Source organism: Cottoperca gobio, chromosome 17, assembly GCF_900634415.1.
Source record: "Cottoperca gobio chromosome 17, fCotGob3.1, whole genome shotgun sequence".
Classification (NCBI taxonomy): domain Eukaryota; kingdom Metazoa; phylum Chordata; class Actinopteri; order Perciformes; family Bovichtidae; genus Cottoperca; species Cottoperca gobio.
In genome coordinates, this window is record NC_041371.1 from 3,276,491 (window position 1) to 3,299,209 (window position 22,719).

The 22,719-nt window shown below is 48.7% G+C and overlaps 1 protein-coding gene across 2 annotated transcripts; it reads left to right on the forward strand.

Moving 5' to 3' along the window:
* Window positions 1–970: 970 nt before the first annotated feature.
* Window positions 971–17,905, forward strand: LOC115023127 (integrin beta-1-like). Of its 2 annotated transcripts, none has more exons than XM_029454287.1 (14): window positions 971–999; window positions 7,016–7,082; window positions 7,529–7,614; window positions 9,030–9,252; window positions 9,646–9,816; window positions 9,899–10,137; window positions 10,254–10,409; window positions 10,569–10,664; window positions 10,756–10,845; window positions 11,226–11,366; window positions 16,108–16,310; window positions 16,537–16,775; window positions 16,849–17,071; window positions 17,389–17,905. In XM_029454287.1, the coding sequence occupies exons 2-14, from the start codon at window positions 7,016–7,018 to the stop codon at window positions 17,717–17,719; spliced, it is 2,265 nt and encodes a 754-aa protein (XP_029310147.1). In that variant the 5' UTR covers window positions 971–999; the 3' UTR covers window positions 17,720–17,905. The 2 variants fall into 2 exon arrangements, with proteins under 2 accessions (XP_029310147.1, XP_029310148.1); XM_029454288.1 differs by lacking the exon at window positions 971–999 and adding an exon at window positions 6,596–6,886.
* Window positions 17,906–22,719: the final 4,814 nt, after the last annotated feature.

Genomic DNA, 22,719 nt, shown 5'->3' on the forward strand with positions numbered 1-22,719 from the left:
CCTGCCTGGAAGCCACAGCAAATCTCCTTACACTACTTGCAGAAGCAGAATACAAAGTCAAGAAAGAAAAAACTCAAGTTGCAAGAAGATCAGTCACTTTCTTGGGAAGACTCATTTCTGCAAACAGCCTGACTCTAACCAATGCACAAAGGACCTCAATCCTATCACATGGAAAACCAAAGACAGTACAACACATGTTGGCATTTCTTGGATTGACGGGTTACAGTAGGACTCATGTACCATATTATGGAAATCTGACTCAACCACTCAGAGACATGCTCTCAGAAGCAGGAAACAGAAACCTCACTGCTGAGCTCACCTGGACTACAGAAGGCGAAGAAGCTTTCACAAAGACTAAACAAGCCTTGGGACAAGCTGCACATCTATGCTCCCCAGACTACAATGATGATTTTCATTTGGATGTTTCTGAAACAGGAGGGATGGTAAATGGAGTCCTGTTTCAGAAAAAAGGGGGAGAAAGACATGTACTGATGTACCACAGCTCAAAATTGGACAATGTTGAACAAGGACAAACAGGTTGTGCAAGACACCTGGCTGCTCTAGCAAAGACTATTCAAAAGACTGCACACGTGGTGATGTGCCACCCTCTCAAAGTAAACACTACACATGGTGTAGTGGCGTTTCTAAACTCGCAAGCGTTCACAGACAGCTAACTGGCTCTTTATTGATTCGGACTGTGGACTTGGTGTGTGAAAGTGTCCTCGGCTGAGGGTATTTTTTGACATTGCTGTCATCATCACTTTAAATAAATAAGTATCTTGATCAACTAGAAGTTTACTGGATTCAATTGAAAGACAATCTCAGCGCCCTTTGGGCTTCAAAACCCCAACAATACACAGTAGTTCTCGTGAAGTAGCCGTTAACGTGCTGTGACTGGACCCGTTACGTAACCGTCTTTTATTTCTTTTAAAGAGGACACTTTTCCGGGCTGATGTTACTCTGAATCACACGGAAACGCCAGTATAGCATCAACACAAGGTAAGTGTTGTGTTTTTAACCTGTATTTTAAACATTTAACTCAGTCTGCCATGTTTAGGGCGACTGAAAACACTAAACGACAAAATGGGAGAAGCGAGGAATGCCTGTCTTCAGGGTAAACTCTGGGTGTGGGTTAACTAGGTTAGCTAGCTACCAGTTACTATGTTCTTATAACTATCCCTATAGAGTGAGGTTTCTCAACTACATGTAATGTGAAATGTAGTTAAGAAACAACATCTGTCCCTGAATTAATCTTAAATTAGGTTTTGTACAGAAAGTAGGCCATTGAACTGCTTTGTACGACCAGAGGGCAGTATGGGGGGTTTAAAAGTGTGAATAATCACTAACAGCAGTATTACTTCATCCTAAAGTAGAAACAGATCCTACCTGGTGTTTAAACGTACACATATATGTATTAATATGCCTAAAAACATTCCTCTTTCTGTGGTCCTCAGTTACAATTGTGTTAAAAGCTGTTTGTTAAAGTACTTTGGCATTGTTGTCATATTGCTGCAGTGTGTTATATTTTGTTTAAGTTGCTTTAAGGATGGATTTACAAGCAGTTTTGTGGTTTATCTTTTACATCTACTCCTGTAACATGACTTCTGTGGGTCTGCAACAGGGAACTTTTAAATTGAAAAGAAAGCTCAACAAGTTACACTATTCATGTGAAAGTTAGTACTTTGTGTAGTCTTGTGAAGTCTCCCAATTGTCTGTCTGAAATAGTGACTAATGCCATTTAAAAACATCAGGATTTTTCTTCTGAGATTTGAAGATTGTATTTCATAACCACCTGGTTCTCTTTAGGAATGCTGTTAAAGCACTTTGTCCATTTGCAGATGTCTTCCACACTTGTGTTTTAAGTTTGGAAGTGTCATACATTTAGGAAAAAGGTACACGAAGAAGACAAAACAACATCCTTGTCAGGACAGACAGACGAGGACCCAGGAGCGCAATTTCGAGATCAAGGACACACACACACACACACACTACAGTACAGTACAGTACAGTTCAGGGATATTCAAAACTCGTAGTCGTAAGGCGGAAGGCAAGTCGGGTTTACCGGGGCTGGAGATCAGAGTAGTAGTAACAGGTCCGGGATCACAGATCAGGAGTCAGAGTTGAAAGCAGGCAGGCAGGCGATCGGACAAGTGTGGACTGAATTCCTCTGAGCGGTCAGAGTCCATATCCTCAGCGGCACCGTCTCCATCAGAAGACTCTACATCCGAGGGCCCCAGCTCAGAACCAGGTTCAGGGTCAGGATTAGACACCGGAGCAGGGGCAGCAGGGCTTGGAAGTGGATCTACATGGCAAGAAGCCCTGCGCAGACCCCGTCGGAGAGATGGCTGGTCAGGGTGTTGGCGATGGAATTCAGTGATGAGGGCCGGATCCACAATTCTTCCAGCGGGAACCCAAGCCCTCTCTTCAGGACCATAACCCTCCCAGTCCACCAGATATTGGATGCCCCTACCCCTTCGTCGAGAGCGGAGCAGTCGCCGGACCGTGTAGGCCACCGTCGAGGAAGCGCGGAGGAGGAGGCGGTGGTGCTGCTGGGACCAGTGGGCTCTCATGTACAGGTCTGAGCTTGGAGACGTGGAAGGTGGGATGTACCTTCATGGTCTTGGGTAGCAGTAGTCGGACCGCCGTAGGGCTGATGACCCTCTGTATGGGAAAGGGTCCAATGAAGCGAGGCGCCAGTTTCCGCGACTCCACCCGCAGTGGTATATCTCGAGCCGACAACCAGACCTTCTGTCCGACATGGTAAACTGGTGCTGGGGTCCTCCTCCGGTTGGCTCCGATAGCATAGCTTGCACTGGACTTCAGGAGTGTGGCGCGAGCCTGGGCCCCATGTGCGGCGGCAGCAGCGGGCGCAGAGGGACAGGTAGCATCTCCCTCCTGACTGGTAAACAGAGGTGGTTGATATCCATAAACACATTGAAAGGGGGGGGAGTCCGGTGGCAGAACTGGTGAGTGAGTTGTGGGCATATTCTACCCAGAGAAGATGTTGGGCCCAAGCACGGGGGTTGCGTGAGGTCACACACCTCAGTGCCTTCTCCAGCTCCTGGTTCATGCGCTCCGTTTGACGATTCGACTGTGGATGGAATCCCGATGACAGACTGGCGGTGGCCCCAAGAAGGTTGCAGAATTCCTTCCAGAAGGCCGCAGAGAATTGAGGGCCTCGGTCTGACACAATATCCCTGGGCAGACCATGGACTCGAAACACATGTTCCAAGACCACCCGGGCGGTCTCCTTTGCAGTTGGCAGCTTTGGGAGGGGCACGAAGTGGGTCATTTTACTGAAGCGGTCAACGACGGTGAGGATGACAGTGTTTCCTTCAGATTGCGGAAGGCCCGTAATGAAGTCCAGGGAGATATGGGACCAGGGTCGCATGGGCACTGGCAGAGGCTGGGGTAACCCAGCTGGGGGCTGACTGGGGGTCTTGTGCTGGTTGTAAGTGGGGCAAGCTCTAACAAACTCCTGGATATCTTTTCTCATCAACGGCCACCAGAAACGTTGGGAGAGCAGATGGAGGGTGCGTGTGATTCCGGGGTGACAGGCCAGGCGAGAGTCGTGCCCCCACTGAATCACCTGAGACCTCAGATCTGCTGGGACAAAGAGACGGTTAGAGGGGCATGCACTGGGGCTCGGCTGGTTCCGGATGGCTTCTCTGACCTGCTCCTCAATGTCCCAGGTCAAGGCAGCAACAACACAGGGGCTTGGGAGGATGGTTGTCGGCTCCACATTGGATGCCTCATCCTTCTGAAACATCCTGGAGAGTGCGTCGGGCTTGATATTGTGAGAGCCAGGACGGTAGGAGAGCGTGAAGTTAAAACGGGTGAAGAATAATGACCACCGACGCTGGCGGGAGTTCAGCCTCCTGGCTGTTTGGATATACTCCAGGTTTTTATGGTCTGTCCAGACCACAAACGGAACTTTAGACCCCTCCAACCAGTGGCGTCACTCCTCGAGGGCGAGCTTGACAGCCAGTAGCTCGCGGTTGCCGATGTCGTAGTTGCATTCTGCTGGAGTCAGTCTACGGGAGTAAAAGGCACAGGGGTGCATCTTGCCATCCTCTGCTGCTCGTTAGGAAAGCACCGCTCCAACTCTTACATCCGAAGCATCCACCTCCACCACAAACTGCCGTCCAGCGTCAGGCATTTGGAGAATAGGGCCTGAGGTGAAACGAGCTTTGAGGGTCTTGAAGGCTTTGTCAGGGGCTGCTGTCCACTGAAACGGCTGTTTCACGCTGGTCAGCGCAGTGAGTGGTGCTGCCACTGTGCTGTAACCCCAGATGAATCTCCTATAAAAGTTGGCGAACCCCAGGAACTGCTGCAGTTTTTTACGGGTCTCTGGAACCGGCCACGACATCACAGCAGACACCTTTGCAGGATCCATTTGAACGCTGTCTTCGGTCACCACATAACCCAGGAATGAGACAGACTTGGCGTGGAACTCGCACTTCTCTGCCTTCATGAAGAGAGAGTTCTCCAGCAACCGGCGTAGAACCAACTGGACATGGTGAGTGTGTTCTGTCTGAGTCTTTGAAAAGATCAAAATGTCGTCAAGGTAAACGAAAACAAACTTATTGAGCATGTCTCTGAGGATGTCGTTTACCAGCGCCTGGAACACTCCTGGGGCATTGGTGAGACCGAACGGTATGACGAGATATTCGTAGTGTCCTGTTGGAGTGTTGAACGCAGTCTTCCACTCGTCACCCTCTCTCATCCGCACCAGATGGTAGGCATTCCGCAGGTCTAGCTTGGTGAACACTGTGGCCCCTTGCAGCAGTTCAAAGGCAGACTTGGACTTGTTGAACACCTCTCTCAAGTTGTGATAACAGGCAGGAACATTGGATATGTCGGGGGCGGTGCTGGAAGCTCCCCGGTCGATTGGCAAGATGGCTCCCTTTAAGCAGGTCCGATGGCAGCCCCTCCCCCACTCGCGTATTGTGCCTGTTTCCCAGTCAAGTTGGGGGTTATGAAGACGGAGCCACGGAAATCCAAGGATGAGTGGTTGGCCGGGTGAGGGTAGGAGGTGGAACTGGATGGACTCCTGGTGGTTTCCTGACAGCAGAATTGTCACAGGGGCCGTGATGTGAGTGACGGTGCCGAGACAGTGTCCATCCAAGGCTCGTGCAGGAACGGGTGGCGTGAGTTGTTGACGGTTCACGCCCAGTTGCCGCGCAAGCTCTGTGTCCATTATGTTTGTTTCGGCTCCGGAATCCACTAGAGCGGCCAGGGTGTGAGTTGTGTCGGAAAGTCGAAGGCGGAGCTGAAGCAGGGGTTTTTGGATGGGGGGAGACTGAAGATGTGTTGCGCTCACCCGGATCTCCCCTACACCTGGTGAGCTGTGGCTTTTGACGGGCAGGTGGTGACACGATGACCCTCGCCACCGCAGTAGAGACAAAGGTTTGAGGCTAGACGGCGCCGTCGCTCCTCGGGACCAATCTCCATGGGCTCAGGTTGATTGAGTTGTCTTTGGGGCTTGACAGGCGGGGGGTGGAACGTGGAGGACTCCCCCGAATGCGGATGGCTGGTTGACTCAGACGCCCTCTCTCTGTTCTGCGGGTCTGGATACGCCGATCAATGCGAACGGCAAGGGCAATGGCGTCATCAAGTGTCTTGGGCTGCTCATGAGAGACGAGCTCGTCTTTAATGTAGTCCGCCAGGCTGTGGAGGAAGGCGTGCACCAGTGCCTCGGAGTCCCACGAGCTGCGACTTGCCAGGGTACGAAAGTCTATGGAGAAGTCTGCCACCATCCGATTGCCCTGGCCGGTGGTCAGCAGTGCTTGTGATGCTTCGGTTGTTGTTGAACCTAAGTCAAAGACCTTTAACATCTCCTCTTCGAAGGCACTGAAGGAGGCACAGGCTGGGGTCTGCCGGTCGAATTCTGCCGCTCCCCACAACCGAGCTCGGCCGGTGAGATGGGTAATGACGTAACCCACCCTGGCTCCCTCCGTCGAGAAGGTCCTGGGCTGTAATGTGAACTGCACTCGGCAGCTGGTCAGGAAGGCTCGGATCTGCTTCGGGTCACCGTCAAAGCGTTCCGAATGGCCAATCTTCGGTTCTGGAGGCGGTACTGGACCAGACGAAGCAGGAGTGGCCGCATTGGTGAGTAGCAGCAGGGTTTGGGCTAGTAGTTGTTGCTGCTGTTGCTGGCTGAGTTGGAGCAGGGAAGCGATATCGCCGGTCATCCGATTGATGTCTCCCTCAGTGCGTTCCAGTCGCTGTAGGGCAGACATCTCAGTCTCTACCTGCATGCTGGTCTGGGCGTGCGCAGGCAGGCAGGCAGGCAGGCAGGCAGGCAGGCAGGCAGGCAGGCAGGCAGGCAGGCAGGCAGGCAGGCAGGCAGGCAGGCAGGCAGGCAGGCAGGCAGGCAGGCAGGCAGGCAGGCAGGCAGGCAGGCAGGCAGGCGATCTGGCAAGTGTGGACTGAAAAACAGGGCTTTCTATACAGGGCATGATTAGTGGTAAATGCAGTGCAGCTGGTAGGTTAACGAGGGTGGAGCAGAGCAGAGACAGGTGGAGGTAATCAGACAGAGTAGAGAGAGCAGGGAGCAGAGTGGCACATAATTGAAAACAATTAGTGGTGTTACCAGGCAGGGAGAGGGCTCATGACAATCCTTTTGTAAGCCAAAGTCGCAAACACTTCAATGAAGTCTTGTAACGAATTTCCTGAAACAAAACCACAGACGGACCCCAGTCCGGTCAAACTGCATTATGGGCCGTGTAAACTGTGGTTAAAGGATACAGTAAGACCAAGACGTCTTAAAGAGGCCAGATTGGTTAACCAGAATCCCGAGTCTCTTGTTCATTCTTGCCCACAGCTGTGATTCAGGACTGTTGACTCTGCAATATGTAGGCTGGACAGGATTGGTACAACGAAGGTATTGTGGCTGTGACACACACAGAACAAGCTTCTTGTGTATGTTAGCTGTCACTGACACTAGTGACAAAGAGGTCTGATGTAGATCTGTTTCTTCCAACAATGACATATTTGATTCTTCTTGTTACAGATGGATCTGCGGTTACTTTTAATAGCAACGTTATCAGCGGTCCTCTGTGGCAGCTGGGCACAGCAAGGTAAGAAGAAGGAAAAGTTCACATTTCTCTGTTTTTCTTATCTTAACTGTTAGCTGATCCGTAGCGTAGCATGTTTTTCAGATGTGTTAAAGACACCGCAGTGCAATACAGTCACTTAGTATTCATTGTTACACTTCATGAATATGTTGACTATCATGGTACAGCGGTGCGTTTATCCACTTCCCTCGTCACATCTTGTATTTCTTCATTCATGGTTTTATGACTCTGTGGGTCGTGTTGACTGGGGGGAGGCTTCTTTTTTTTTACGGGGTGAAGTCATCACTTGGTGAGCAGCCTAGAGCTTCTCTTAGCATGACTCAATGTTCTGAACTTAGAAGGAGTTGTGTCTTGCAGCCCAAAAGCAAAGCTGGTTTGAGTTAATGAACTAATGGAAACATTCTGTTTTTGTCTTCTTGGCTAAAAGGAACTTGTGTTGTTTCTTTCAGAGGGAAGCGTATGCATCAAGGCAAACGCACAGTCGTGTGGGGAATGCATCCAGGTCGCCGAGACGTGTGGATGGTGCGGAGATGAAGTGAGTTGAATCACTAATCTCGGAGTGCCCTGCTGCCCCTCATTCCCTTGCATGTCCTGTCCGTCTCTCTCGCTATCAAATAAAGCAGAAATCATCTTTTGTCACGTTCACAGTTTGTGGTTTGTGTGGCAGCGTTGCTTAATGGTTGAATTGCACAAAACCAGCCAACAAACGCTGCTGACAGTCTTCAACCTGTGCAGTACACCATGCAATTTATCATTAATATAATACATGTTATCTGTCACCATCGACGATTCCAACATTATAACATGTCTGCTTACAAAAGTCATAGTTGGATCCATTTATTACAAATACAATCCAAAGATTCAATATGTCATTACAATGTTTGACTATTTATACAAATAGATGCATCTCTAAAAACACACGCACGTAAACTGCACTTAACAAATGCAAAGTAAGAGATTCACGAGACTTGATCTTTCTTGCCTCTCAACCAAAGTCGAGTCGACCACAACTAATCGTGAGTGCTGCTGCTTCTTGTCTTGCATGCTAAGCTTTGATAGACTAATCCTCTTTAATTAGACGTCTTCTCTGTGCCCAAAGCAAGTATTCTGAGTCCACGGTACAGCGTGAGGTTAATACATGTTTACTCCTTCACAGCTACAGTATGTTTGTCCGAGTGGTGGCAACAAAGTGCAGCACAAACAAACGTTATAGAATTCTAATTATAGAAAACTCAATATTCTTCAGCACGATAGGTGTTTATTTGTATCTGCTGTGTACGGCAAAGAGGAGCGAGGCTTCTGTAGGTCATGCGGTATTGAAAGAATTGTGTCAAAGCACTACTTCTGTTTTGACTGAGTTCATTATCTCGACTTGTTATTCGCTCTGCCTTGTGGAGATCATGTGCATCCAATCTATATTCTTAGCCAGGCTTCCCAGTCATCTGTTTCTCCTCTTCTCCTGCCGCCGAAGAACAATGGCCTAAAAAACACAGACGTCTAAGTAAAATGGATTCATTCCAGAGGCTTTGATTTAATGTCAGATCTCCTGAAAATGGCATCTGCAGTATTCACACCCCAGATGTTAGTGAGTTTATCTGCTGAAATAACATAAAACCAGAACTTTTCTGCCATCAAGATCTTTTTTTATCCTACAAGTATATAAGTCCTGTTGTTCCTGCAGCATGAATGTCAGAACGTACAGTCGACATGTTTCTTCATGCTCAAGACAAAGTCCTGTATATTTACGGGACCTTTCCAGATGTTTCTGCTCATTCATCACATGAAAATAACCATATACTGTTTGGGAAATGTGTACTTGTATGTGTTAAACTCTTCAGGTGTGGCCTGAGACTTGAACATCTTGTCATCTGCCATGTCATACATTGGATCTCCTCACGAAACGCAGCTTAAGCCCGAGAACTCACAAACACCTCTTTTTCTATTTTGCAGAAATTCCTCACTGTGGGTGAGTCCATGTCGGCTCGCTGTGATGATCTGGAGTCCCTGAAAAAGAGAAATTGTGTCGTGGACAAAATTGAGAACCCACGCGGAAGCATCGACATCAACAAGAACAAGCCAGTCACCAACCGCAAGATGGACAGAGCTGAGAAGCTGAAGCCCGAGGAGATCACCCAGATCCAGCCGCAGAAACTCACTCTGACGCTCCGATCTGGTAAATATCCAACTTCTGTAGCCAAAGCTTTGAAGGTGTTGCTCCAAGCAGGTTGAAACAACGTGTTTGAGTGACTGTATGTGTTTCACCAGTCTATGGTATCAAGTCAAACCAGTGTCGATAGATAAACACAGACTTATAACTCGTATCGCAGTAAACCAAGAGGAGGGTATCTTGTACTGCAAAATCTGCCTTCACACTAATTGTGGTAGTTTCATTAGATAATATAATGCATTATTTATCATTTATATGCATTTGTATTTACATATGCCACATTCTGCTGTGGTCTCAGGGTGGTGTAACGGTGGTTGGTGAAGCACATGCAGGTTGAACTTTGTTCTTGTTGTCACAATCTCTTAAATTCCACTAAAACTGTTATTTGTTTTCCTGAAGGTGAGCCCCTGACTTTTAAGCTGAAATTCAAGCGTGCTGAGGATTACGCCATCGACCTGTATTACCTCATGGACCTCTCCTTCTCCATGAAAGATGATTTGGAAAACGTGAAGAACCTCGGCACTGACCTCATGAGGGAAATGCAGGAGATTACCTCAGATTTCAGGATTGGTAAGTAAAACTCTCAATAAAGGGAAACTAATAATAAACGGACAACCTGCAGTGATACAAATATTCTATACATTCTTTTTAGGTTTCGGCTCAATTGTGGAAAAGACCGTCATGCCTTACATCAGCACCACGCCAGCCAGGCTCATCAACCCCTGCACGGGGAACCAGAACTGCACCAGCCCCTTCAGCTACAAGAACGTCCTGACGCTGACGGACAAGGGAGACGAGTTCAATCGCCTGGTCAGCCAGCAGCAGATCTCAGGAAACCTGGACTCTCCAGAGGGGGGCTTGGATGCCATCATGCAGGTGGCAGTCTGTGAGGTAAGAAGGGGCTTGTAGTGTCAGCAATCGGGACAGTGACGCTTCTCTCACTGTATCTAGACAAGCTTGTAAATGTGTTAACTATGAATGCCGGGGTTCTCTTTGTGTCTTCTCAGGACCAAATCGGCTGGAGGAACGTGACTCGTCTGCTGGTGTTTTCCACCGACGCCGGTTTCCACTTTGCTGGAGACGGCAAACTGGGCAGCACCGTCCTGCCCAACGACGGGAGGTGTCACCTGGAGAACAACATGTACACCATGAGCCACTACTATGTATGTACTGTGTGTTTAATATGCATTATGTGTCCAGAGAGCGTTGACGCTTTCTTATTGATGCTAAGAGTTGTTTCTTTCCAGACCCACACGTGTTTTAAATGATAGCTGACATCTGCTTTTATTAATATTTATGTGTGTGTGTGAATCCTTTGATAGGACTACCCCTCCATCGCCCACTTGGTTCAGAAACTGAGCGACCACAACATCCAGACCATCTTTGCCGTCACTGAGGAATTCCAGCCCGTCTACAAGGTAAACTTTGTGTTGTCATAGTTCAGCAGTAAGACGCACATTTAACATCTGTTGACTCTGTCCTTACCTTCAATCCGTGCGTCTCTTTCAGGAGCTGAAAAATCTCATTCCTAAATCAGCTGTTGGCACACGGTCCTCCAACTCCAGCAACGTGATCAAACTCATTATCGATGCTTACAATGTGAGTCGGCTTTACATCACGTCTGACTGTCGCTGGCATTAAGACACAACTTATATAATGTTATACGTTTTTGCGTTGATGCTGTGGGGAAATGTCCAAAATCCTTTTATAGATTCCCAGCTAAACAAAGATTACAATTAATCACTACAAGGGGTCATAAACTTACTTATGCAAGACAAATAATCAAAGTGAAGGCACTGTTTCTATGACTACATCTCCTTTACGTCAAATACTATGCATATCACTCAAAGTGCACAGTTGTGCCTTAGCCACGGCGCTCCTTAACACACGTGTTGGTGAGTAATATACATTATAAAACCTCCTGGCTTTCTGAACACTGGAGCTTATCGTGATTGTTTTATCGCTCTTGTTTTGGACAGTCTTTGCCGTTTGAGGTCATTCTGGAAAACGGCAGGCTGCCAGAGGGAGTTTCCATCACCTACAAGTCCATCTGTAAGAACGGTGTGGAGGGAACCGGGGAGAACGGCAGGAAGTGCTCCAACATCTCCATCGGGGACGAGGTAGATACAATCCTTGTGATGTATGCATCCAAATAGTATTTACAAATCTTCCACAACTGTGCAGAAATACCGGCTTTAAACTGAACATATAGACGAAAGAAAAGGCTGCACAGCCCATTTAGATTCTTAAACATCTCAACCCCTGTGTCAGGACAGACAGACGAGGACCCAGGAGCGCAATTTCGAGATCAAGGATTTATTGAAACACACACACACACAACAGGGCCGAATGAGGCACGGCAGTAGTACAGTTCAGGGATATTCAAAACTCGTAGTCGTAAGGCAAGTCGGGTTTACCGGGGCTGGAGATCAGAGTAGTAGTAACAGGTCCGGGATCACAGATCAGGAGTCAGAGTTGAAAGGCAGGCAGGCAGGCAGGCAGGCAGGCAGGCAGGCAGGCAGGCAGGCAGGATTCCGATGCAGGCTTGCAGACGATCTGACAAGTGTGGACTGAAAAACAGGGCTTTCTATACAGGGCATGATTAGTGGTAAATGCAGTGCAGCTGGTAGGTTAACGAGGGTGGAGCAGAGACAGGTGGAGGTAATCAGACAGAGTAGAGAGAGCAGGGAGCAGAGTGGCACATAATTGAAAACAATTAGTGGTGTTACCAGGCAGGGAAAGGGCTCATGACAGCATCATGCACTGGACTTCAGGAGTGTGGCGCGAGCCTGGGCCCATGTGCGGCGGCAGCGGCGGGCGTAGAGGGACAGGTAGCATCTCCCTCCTGACTGGTAAACAGAGGTGGTTGATATCCATAAACACATTGAAAGGTGGAGAGTCCAGTGGCAGAACTGGTGAGTGAGTTGTGGGCATATTCTACCCAGAGAAGATGTTGGGCCCAAGCACGGGGGTTGCGTGAGGTCACACACCTCAGTGCCTTCTCCAGCTCTTGGTTCATGCGCTCCGTTTGACCATTCGACTGTGGATGGAATCCCGATGACAGACTGGCGGTGGCCCCAAGAAGGTTGCAGAATTCCTTCCAGAAGGCCGCAGAGAATTGAGGGCCTCGGTCTGACACAATATCCCTGGGCAGACCATGGACTCGAAACACATGTTCCAAGACCACCCGGGCGGTCTCCTTTGCAGTTGGCAGCTTTGGGAGGGGCACGAAGTGGGTCATTTTACTGAAGCGGTCAACGACGGTGAGGATGACAGTGTTTCCTTCAGATTGCGGAAGGCCCGTAACGAAGTCCAGGGAGATATGGGACCAGGGTCGCATGGGCACTGGCAGAGGCTGGAGTCACCCCGCTGGGGGCTGACTGGGGGTCTTGTGCTGGTTGCAAGTGGGGCAATCTCTAACAAACTCCTGGATATCTTTCCTCATCAACGGCCACCAGAAACGTTGGGAGAGCAGATGGAGGGTGCGTGTGATTCCGGGGTGACAGGCCAGGCGAGAGTCGTGCCCCCACTGAATCACCTGAGACCTCAGATCTGCTGGGACAAAGAGACGGTTAGAGGGGCATGCACTGGGGCTCGGCTGATTCCGGATGGCTTCTCTGACCTGCTCCTCAATGTCCCAGGTCAAGGCAGCAACAACACAGGGGCTTGGAAGGATGGTTGTCGGCTCCACATTGGCTGCCTCATCCTTCTGAAACATCCTGGAGAGTGCGTCGGGCTTGATATTGTGAGAGCCAGGACGGTAGGAGAGCGTGAAGTTAAAACGGGTGAAGAATAATGACCACCGACGCTGGCGGGAGTTCAGCCTCCTGGCTGTTTGGATATACTCCAGGTTTTTATGGTCTGTCCAGACCACAAACGGAACTTTAGACCCCTCCAACCAGTGGCGCCACTCCTCGAGGGCGAGCTTGACGGCCAGTAGCTCGCGGTTGCCGATGTCGTAGTTGTATTCTGCTGGAGTCAGTCTACGGAGTAAAAGGCACAGGGGTGCATCTTGCCATCCTCTGCTGCTCGTTGGGAAAGCACCGCTCCAACTCCTACATCCGAAGCATCCACCTCCACCACAAACTGCCATCCAGCGTCAGGCATTTGGAGAATAGGGCCTGAGGTGAAACGAGCTTTGAGGGTCTTGAAGGCTTTGTCAGCGGCTGCTGTCCCCGGACCGTAACCCCGGATGAATCTCCTATAAAAGTTGGCGAACCCCAGGAACTGCTGCAGTTTTTTACGGGTCTCTGGAACCGGCTACGACATCACAGCAGACACCTTTGCAGGATCCATTTGAACGCTGCCTTCGGTCACCACATAACCCAGGAATGAGACAGACTTGGCGTGGAACTCGCTCTTCTCTGCCTTCACGAAGAGAGAGTTCTCCAGCAACCGGCGTAGAACCAACTGGACATGGTGAGTGTGTTCTGTCTGAGTCTTTGAAAAGATCAAAATGTCGTCAAGGTAAACGAAAACAAACTTATTGAGCATGTCTCTGAGGATGTCGTTTACCAGCGCCTGGAACACTCCTGGGGCATTGGTGAGACCGAATGGTATGACGAGATATTCGTAGTGTCCTGTTGGAGTGTTGAACGCAGTCTTCCACATCCTTTTTTCCGACAAAGAAGAATCCCGCTCCCACGGGGGAAGATGATGGACGGATTATGCCGGTGGCCAGTGAGTCGTTTATGTAGTCCTCCATGGCTTTTCTTTCTGGGGCTGACAGCGAGTAGAGACGGCCCTTCGGGGGTGTGGTGCCAGGCAGAAGGTCGATGGCGCAGTCATATGGTCTGTGTGGTGGCAGAGACGTGGCCTTGGACTTGTTTAACACCTCTCTCAAGTTGTGATAACAGGCAGGAACATTGGATATGTCGGGGGCGGTGCTGGAAGCTCCCCGGTCGATTGGCAAGATGGCTCCCTTTAAGCAGGTCCGATGGCAGCCCCTCCCCCACTCGCGTATTGTGCCTGTTTCCCAGTCAAGTTGGGGGTTATGAAGACGGAGCCACGGAAATCCAAGGATGAGTGGTTGGCCGGGTGAGGGTAGGAGGTGGAACTGGATGGACTCCTGGTGGTTTCCTGACGGCAGAATTGTCACAGGGGCCGTGATGTGAGTGACGGTGCCGAGACAGTGTCCATCTAGGGCTCGTGCAGGAACGGGTGGAGTGAGATGTTGACGGTTCACGCCCAGTTGCCGCGCGAGCTCTGTGTCCATTATGTTTGTTTCGGCTCCGGAATCCACTAGGGCGGCCAGGGTGTGAGTTGTGTCGGAAAGTCGAAGGCGGAGCTGAAGCAGGGGTTTTCGGATGGGGGGAGACTGAAGATGTGTTGCGCTCACCCGGATCTCCCCTACACCTGGTGAGCGGCGGCTTTTGATGGGCAGGTGGTGACACGATGACCCTCGCCACCGCAGTAGAGACAAAGGTTTGAGGCTAGACGGTGCCGTCGCTCCTCTGGGGTGAGGGAGACGCGACCAATCTCCATGGGCTCAGGTTGATTGAGTTGGCTTTGGGGCTTGACAGGCGGGGGGTGGAACGTGGAGGACTCCCCCCGAATGCGGATGGCTGGTTGACTCAGACGTCCTCTCTCTCTTCTGCGGGTCTGGATACGCCGATCAATGCGAACGGCAAGGGCAATGGCGTCATCAAGTGTCTTGGGCTGCTCTTGAGAGACGAGCTCGTCTTTAATGTAGTCCGCCAGGCTGTGGAGGAAGGCGTGCACCAGTGCCTCGGAGTCCCACGAGCTGCGACTTGCCAGGGTACGAAAGTCTATGGAGAAGTCTGCCACCGTCCGATTGCCCTGGCGGGTGGTCAGCAGTGCTTGTGATGCTTCAGTTGTTGTTGAACCTAAGTCAAAGACCTTTAACATCTCCTCTTCGAAGGCACAGGCTGGGGTCTGCCGGTCAAACTCTGCCGCTCCCCACAACCGAGCTCGGCCGGTGAGATAGGTAATGACGTAACCCACCCTGGCTCCCTCCGTCGAGTAGGTCCTGGGCTGTAATGCGAACTGCACTCGGCAGCTGGTCAGGAAGGCTCGGATCTGCTTCGAGTCACCGTCAAAGCGTTCCCGATGGCCAATCTTCGGTTCTGGAGGCGGTACTGGACCAGACGAAGCAGGAGTGGCCGCATTGGTGAGTAGCAGCAGGGCTTGGGCTAGTAGTTGTTGCTGCTGTTGGAGCTGTTGCTGCTGTTGTTGGCTGAGTTGGAGCAGGGAAGCGATATTGCCGGTCATCCGATTGATGTCTCCCTCAGTGCGTTCCAGTCGCTGTAGGGCAGACATCTCAGTCTCTACCTGCATGCTGGTCTGGGCGTGCGCAGGCAGGCGGGCGGGCGGGCGGGCGATCTGACAAGTGTGGACTGAAAAACAGGGCTTTCTATACAGGACATGATTAGTGGTAAATGCAGTGCAGCTGGTAGGTTAACGAGGGTGGAGCAGAGCAGAGACAGGTGGAGGTAATCAGACAGAGTAGAGAGAGCAGGGAGCAGAGTGGCACATAATTGAAAACAATTAGTGGTGTTACCAGGCAGGGAGAGGGCTCATGACACCCTGGAGGAACCCAGATATCACAGTGGCGTAAGGGTTAAGCTCAATCCCTGACTGCAGTGTTACTTTTAGTTTGGATGTCCCGTTTCTAGGGTGTGATGCTGGTCAACTGTCCTTGTTGCTACATTAGGATCTCCTACCAGTTGGGGGATTGTCTGTTCTAAATTAAGAGGAAAAACATGCATTTAGAACAAGTCACTTCAAAACAAACAATAAATGAGAAACACATCAAACGATCTGAGTCATGAGACGATTCGCTCCCAGGCATCCTCCTCTTAATCGTTTTAATGACTCTATAAACTGTCCTCTGGCTTCCAGGTGTCTTTCGAGATTTCTGTTGAATCCCAGAAGTGTCCTTCGAACGGCAAGCCTGAGATCATTAAAATCAAACCGCTGGGCTTCACCGAGGAGGTGGAGATAGTTCTGAACTTCATCTGCGACTGTCAATGCGCCGGCGAAGGAGAGCAAAACAGCGAGACGTGCCACCACGGCAACGGGACCTTTGAGTGTGGAGCCTGCAAGTAAGTGTTCGGCCACAAAGGTTCACTAGATCAGTGCCGCTGCGTCCCGGAGCCTTTCTACCCACAGCTGCACATCTCTAACTGGAAAGGGAACTGCGTATTAGACAATACCAGGTGCTGCGGTTAGATGTAATGCAAAGCTGTTGGAGGGATGTGTTTAACAATCAGACCGGTGTTCTTTACTTACAATGTTCAACGTTTGGTTAACCTCCTTGCTTCCTCCCAGGTGTAACGACGGACGTATCGGGCGTGTTTGCGAGTGCAGCAAAGACGAAGTGCGGATCGAGGATCTGGATGCCAACTGCCGAAAAGACGACGGTACGGATATCTGCAGCAACAACGGCGACTGCGTCTGCGGCACCTGCGAATGCAAGAAGCGGGAGAATCCTGCAGAGATCTACAGTGGCAAGTACTGCGAGTGCGACAACTTCAACTGCGACCGCTCCAACAACAAGCTCTGCGGAGGTAAGGAAGTAGAATCCTTCAGACTGACGCTTGTTTTAAACTCTTGTGATGACGCTTTCCTGTGCTTCATCAGGACATGGGCACTGCGAGTGCAGACAGTGCATCTGTGACGCAAACTACACAAGCAGTGCCTGCGACTGCTTCCTGGAGACCGCCTCCTGCCTCGCCAAGAACGGGCAGATCTGTAACGGCCGCGGTACTTGTGAATGTGGAATCTGCAGATGCACCGACCCCAAATTCCAGGGTCCGACCTGTGAGGTCTGTCCCACCTGCCCCGGCGTCTGCGCTGAGCACAAGTGAGTGTGAAGCTGGCATGCAAAGAACATGTACGTTGTAATTAAACTCCTGCTTTGAGCTGCGAGGAGTTTTTACACATCGACGACTTTTCAGGAATAAACTGTTGATGCAAATGTTTTGCAACATATTTGACAACAGTGTAGAATATTAATAGCTTCACATTTACAGAACATATTTGAATGCATTATGAAACATCTCTGCGTCTGAGTTGCTCAGTTTTCTTCTTCGTCCTGCGACATGCAGCTCTCTTAGATTAGTAAGTAGTAGCTGCTCATTGGTCGCACGGGTTCTCTGACGTGTATAATAATCTTCACAGAGACTGCGTGCAGTGTCGAGCATTCGAGACCGGCGAGAAGAAGGACACGTGTGAGCGGGACTGCAGCTACTTCCAGCTGATCAAGGTGAAGGATCGCGACAAGCTACCCCAACCCACAGACCAGAGCTTCCCACTGACGCACTGCAAAGAGCGAGACGCCAACGACTGCTGGTTCTACTACACCTTCGCCATTAGGAACGACAACAAGGAGGTCTACGTGGTGGACTGCTCAATGTATCTTCATCGGGGAACAAATCCTCGACTTCGTAGCGCACATCGTGGCATCCTTACACATGATTTTGAAGAAAACTGTACTTGCGATTTGGTTTAGTTTTATAATGCGTTTTAAGATGCACATTTAATATTAAGCCATCCGCACTATTGGGTCTTTTTCTCTTTGCTAAGTATAACCTATTTGTGTCCGGTGTTGTGGAAGTTTTCCTGCTTTACTCTGGAGAGATGTATATAAAATCAAATACATGGTGATAGAGACAGAGTTGTCTTTGTGCATTTATTTGTGGCCACAAAATGGCACCAGTTTCACAGAATACAGCGTAGTCTATGGAAGGGCACAGGTTGGAAGAAGACACATAGGCATTTTATACAATTTGGTTTGGAGACGAGGTGATGAAAAAACACAGGGGGCCGGGCCAAACTTCACTTTGATGCTTGTAAGGTAATAGTTATGTAAACAGTGTATTGGGTGATACACTCAATATTCTGTCTCAGTATGTTAAACAGTTTGATCAGGATTTGGGTGTGTCCTGTCTTTTGTTAGTTAAACAGTTTGAAACATTTGGCTGTGTCCTGTCTTTTGTTAGTTAATCAGTCTAATCAGGATGCGTCTGTCTTGTATTAACATGAAATGGCAATTGGCCCTGGTTTGATTTGACCGGCACTCCTATATTAGCATCAAATGGCAGTTGGCTTGTTTAACATAGGAAACTTATATACCGTAATTTCCGGACTATAAGCCGAGACTTATAAAAAAAGTCAAAAAAAGTCAAAAAAAGCTTTCAGAGGTAACAAAAGCAGATGGCCCGAACTTGAAGATTGGGTGAACACACAGAGAACAGACGGCCGAGGTGTTTCCACCGTGCAGATCCGACTGAAGGGTAGGAGGCACTCCTGGAGTGTCTTCAGAATCGATGCATATTACAGAGCGGAGTGTGTGTGCTGTACAGTTGATGTCATTTTATCGACGTCTTTAGAGGGAGAGTACATAATAAATGATGTGTGTGTGTGGGTTGCCAGTCATCAGCTGACTCCCACATAGTCTTCAACATTATCTCATCATTAATGTCATCCATAAGAAAATCCTGCTGAAAACATTGAGATGCACCTCCCTCAGCCACATGAACAGTACAATGCAAATGATCATTAGGCATGAATACAGCATGGGAAAGAACCCGCTGATGGGTCAAATGTATCAGTTTTTCTGGTACAGGAAAATTTAGGAGCCAAAGATACACAAATGATGTATCAGGTTGCCATAATGTAGTGTTGAGCATTATGGGAGATGAACGTCTGACTTCTAAACCTTCATCGGTGGAGATGAGGTTGAGACCAAACTGTAATATCAAATCTCTTCCCATCAAATTTATGGGACAGACTGATGATAATAGAAAACTGTGTTTAACAGATGAGGGAAAGGGGTGGCTGTTATCACCTATATCTGTGCATTTTACTGGTATGGAGAATCTTTCTTTAACAGTAGCACCCGCAGCTCCAATAGAATGGATGTATCTGCCACTCAACTTGCAGTCAGGCAGATCACTAATTTTAACAACAGAGTCAGTGGCACCTGAATCAACCAAAAATACAATATTTTACCTAGGATGTCCAAAGACAGAGTGGGGAACTTTTCATACGAATTCTTAGCATTGTATTTTACATATGTGCCCACTGGTTTCATAACTTCTCCCTGCAGCTGTTCAATAGCATTGACAATTTGTGTGTATGTGTGTGTTTCACTTCCCTGTTCTGTAGCTTTCGGCGGTGCATGTTCCTCTTCTGTCAGGCTGTGTTCACCGACCTCTCCAATGTCTGTCTGGTGTCAGTTTCCAGCTGTGTAATCCTGACTGAATTCCTGTTGTTCGCGTCCCTGTTGTCGGTTGCGTCTTTCTGGACAATCTTTGACCCAGTGATCTTGTTTGTTGCAGATGAAACAGGCACCGTTATTCTGTGGAGGCCCTCCACGTCCTCGTCCTCTGCCTCGAAATCCTCCTCTGCCTCGTTGGAAACCTCGTCCACGGGCTGCTTGTGAGTCCTCGTGAGACCAGACGCTTTCTTCAATGTTGGGGAGGTGATCTTTGATTACAGCCTTCATTTCTTCCACGGTCCATGGTCGGAAAACAAGAGCGGCACCTAGGTGTCCCTGTACTTCGATCATGGGGAGATTCATGGTTGTTTGGTTGTGTAGGTCTTTACTCTGGGATCGAAGATAGTATTTGTATTTTTCATGCTCTTCGTCGGCCTCTGCTCTGAATTTTTTACGGAGCTCTTCTTCGTCGGTGAGGTTTATTCGGGCCAAGGCTTCGCTTAGGATGGTGATCTTTCTGTCATTACTGTTCACTGGTAGCGGCAGGATACGATGTCCTCCTTCCGCTTCTTGTGGTGTAGCGGCAGCCTGTGGTTGTGGTCCTGGTGGAGGAGTAGTTGGTGCAGATAGCACAGTTGGGAGGGGTGGGAACGGACAGCCATCCAAGAGGGAATCACGCCGGCCTTTTACAGAGGGATACAAAGAAGCCGTGACAGTGTGTGTGTTAAATGGTTTATGCGGATTGGGACTGAGAGGGACATATGGTGGCGCAGGGGTAAACATCCGACTTTTTACGTCTTTCTTATCTTTCTCAATACCAAAAACCAATTTTTCACATCCAAACATCCTTCCCCCACAGAGAGGTGACGTTCCACGTCCCCAGAGGCAGCCTCTGCTGCCCGGGTCTGGTCCGTCGAGGTCCCTGACCATCACTGCCACCCGTGTGACAGCGCATCCGACTCCAGCGGCTTTTCCCATGAGTGGTGGGCCCACAGGATGGATGGATGGGAGGCACCACGTAGCTTCTTTGGGCTGTACCTGACCGGGCTCCGTGGCAAACCCGGCCACCAGGCGCTCGCTGTCGGGCCCTTCCTCTGGGCCTGGCTCTAGACGGGGGCCCCGGGCTTCCTCCGGGCAGGGTCTCTCCTTTCCTTTCCCTTTCTTTCATGAAGTCGTTTTTGAACCATTCTTAGTCTGGCCCCTCGTCTGAGACCAATTTGCCTTGGGAGACCCTACCAGGAGCACTAGGCTCCAGACAACACAGCTCTCAGGTTCATAGGGACACACAAACCTCTCCACCACGATAAGGTGATGGTTCAGCTGCATTCAACTTAAAACAATACGCAGCTAAAGGCACAGCTTTTACAAAGACAATACAAATACAAATATATAAAATTAAAAAGTATATCTTAAATCTGTGTATACAGACTATGGTGTAAAGAATATATCGACAGCACACTCAAAAATCACATGCATTTAATCTGCATACAAACCTTTGAATACGCTTAATTTTGTCACAACTTGCTCATGTTTTGCAGTTAATGAGAAAAGGTTGAAATCCACTGACTTGACAAAACAAAATAAAAGGTGGATTGTTATTTAACATACCGTGCAGGCGTCACTGTCTGCATGCAACGCTTCAACCACAGAGTGGCAGCATTGCCTCTCCAAACATTCATACTGTATATCCCAGCACATAAACTAAATGCATTACATTTCTCTCAAAACTCTTTGCTTGCGATGAGTGAATATGTTTTATGAGCTCCTTTAAACTGCAGAATGATCTCATGTGAGCTTCAGTCATGTGGCTTCGCTTGAGGTGAGGTTTCCGGCCCAAATTGGTGCCAATGTACCAATTTCCCCCCGACGCTGGTTTAAGAGTCTGCAGTCGGGCTTATTTGCTGTCTCGTTTCTCTGTTGCAAAGAGTTCCAGTGCAGTTATACTGACTTATGCTACTGCAGGCTGTCTGTGTTAGCAATCTGACTGTAGTTTATGAAGCAATACGTGAGGTAAGAAAAGTTATTATCACTTGTGCTATTGATCCTTTAATACACAAACACAGTGTCATGCCTAAAAGTGTAAATGCACATTACACCTAAAGATAAATAACATAAATATGTTTGCACCATTTCACCTCTGCTGCCCTTTGACTCTGCACACAGCCAGATAAAATAAATATGTCAATAAGGGCCTTTAAGTGGTTCCTGTATGATATGGTTTGCTTGCTAAAACTTCCTAAGAACATATTTTTTTGGGCATGAAACACAGTTAAAGGTAAATAAGTTTGAAGATGTGGCTCCACAAACAGTAAAGCATGTCCCTCTAGCAGTCTGTTCATCAGAGTCCTGTGGTGTTTGGTCTCTCCCTGTTATAAGAGCGTGAGAAACTGATAGAGCACCATGCAAACTCTCCCTGACGGATTATGAGAGGTATGCATGTGGCAGGATGATTGTACGCTGATGTAAAGAAAGAAACGGACGTGGTGACTAAATGTGTCATTTGACCAGCTGGCAGCATCAGCTGCTACATTCTCATCACACAGTTCACAGCGATTAGAGGCTAAATGTGAGAACTTGGTCAGGGGCTCTTTGTTCATTCGAAGCTTCACTGTGGAAATATTAATATTAAGTTTCGTGCATCATTTTATACACAAATTCCCCCAAATTCAGCCTCACATATTAGGTATATTTGCCACTTTTGACCCCCCTGTGAGTCGGTGGAGTCTGTGTACAATGACAATACTTTATCACCCACGTTGGTGACAATATATTTTAAAGCTCTGTGGTTTTTTTACAGGAAGACAAAGGCATGTTTGACATGACAAATGACTCAAACTGAAAGATGTATCACAGACAGATTTCTCAGTTTGCAAAGGAAGCGGTAACTGACCGCAGCAGAGATACACAGAGGTAAACATGTGGTTTTCACCTAAAACACTTGCAAAAACACTGAGTGAAAGCAGTATTCAGATCCTTTACTTCAGTAAAAGTGGCAAAATGTACTCAAAATATTAAAAGTGAAAGTATTTATTTTTTGCTGACAGAATGGTTTGTTGCAATGTAAAATATGCACATTACACTTACAATATTTACATATGAAATATAGTGCTGTGTAATTATAAAGTAGCACACAACTGAAATTACATGGGTGGATTAATCTGCTTTAAAGGGCCCCTCCTGGGCCTCTCTTAACCCCCTCTTCCTCTCACTTTTAGTGCACAATTTGGGCAAATACTGGATACTACCTGGCTCCAAATCTACAGCGTGGCAACTAATTTAAGAATATACAA

Excerpts from the sequence above, each read along its gene's own strand:
- LOC115023127 (XM_029454287.1), top strand. The coding sequence starts at position 7,016 with ATGGATCTGCGGTTACTTTTAATAGCAACGTTATCAGCGGTCCTCTGT. Across the intron at positions 10,846-11,225 it reads TCATTATCGATGCTTACAAT|TCTTTGCCGTTTGAGGTCAT; the intron begins GTGAGTCGGCTT and ends TGTTTTGGACAG. Across the intron at positions 17,072-17,388 it reads GGCGTCTGCGCTGAGCACAA|AGACTGCGTGCAGTGTCGAG; the intron begins GTGAGTGTGAAG and ends TAATCTTCACAG.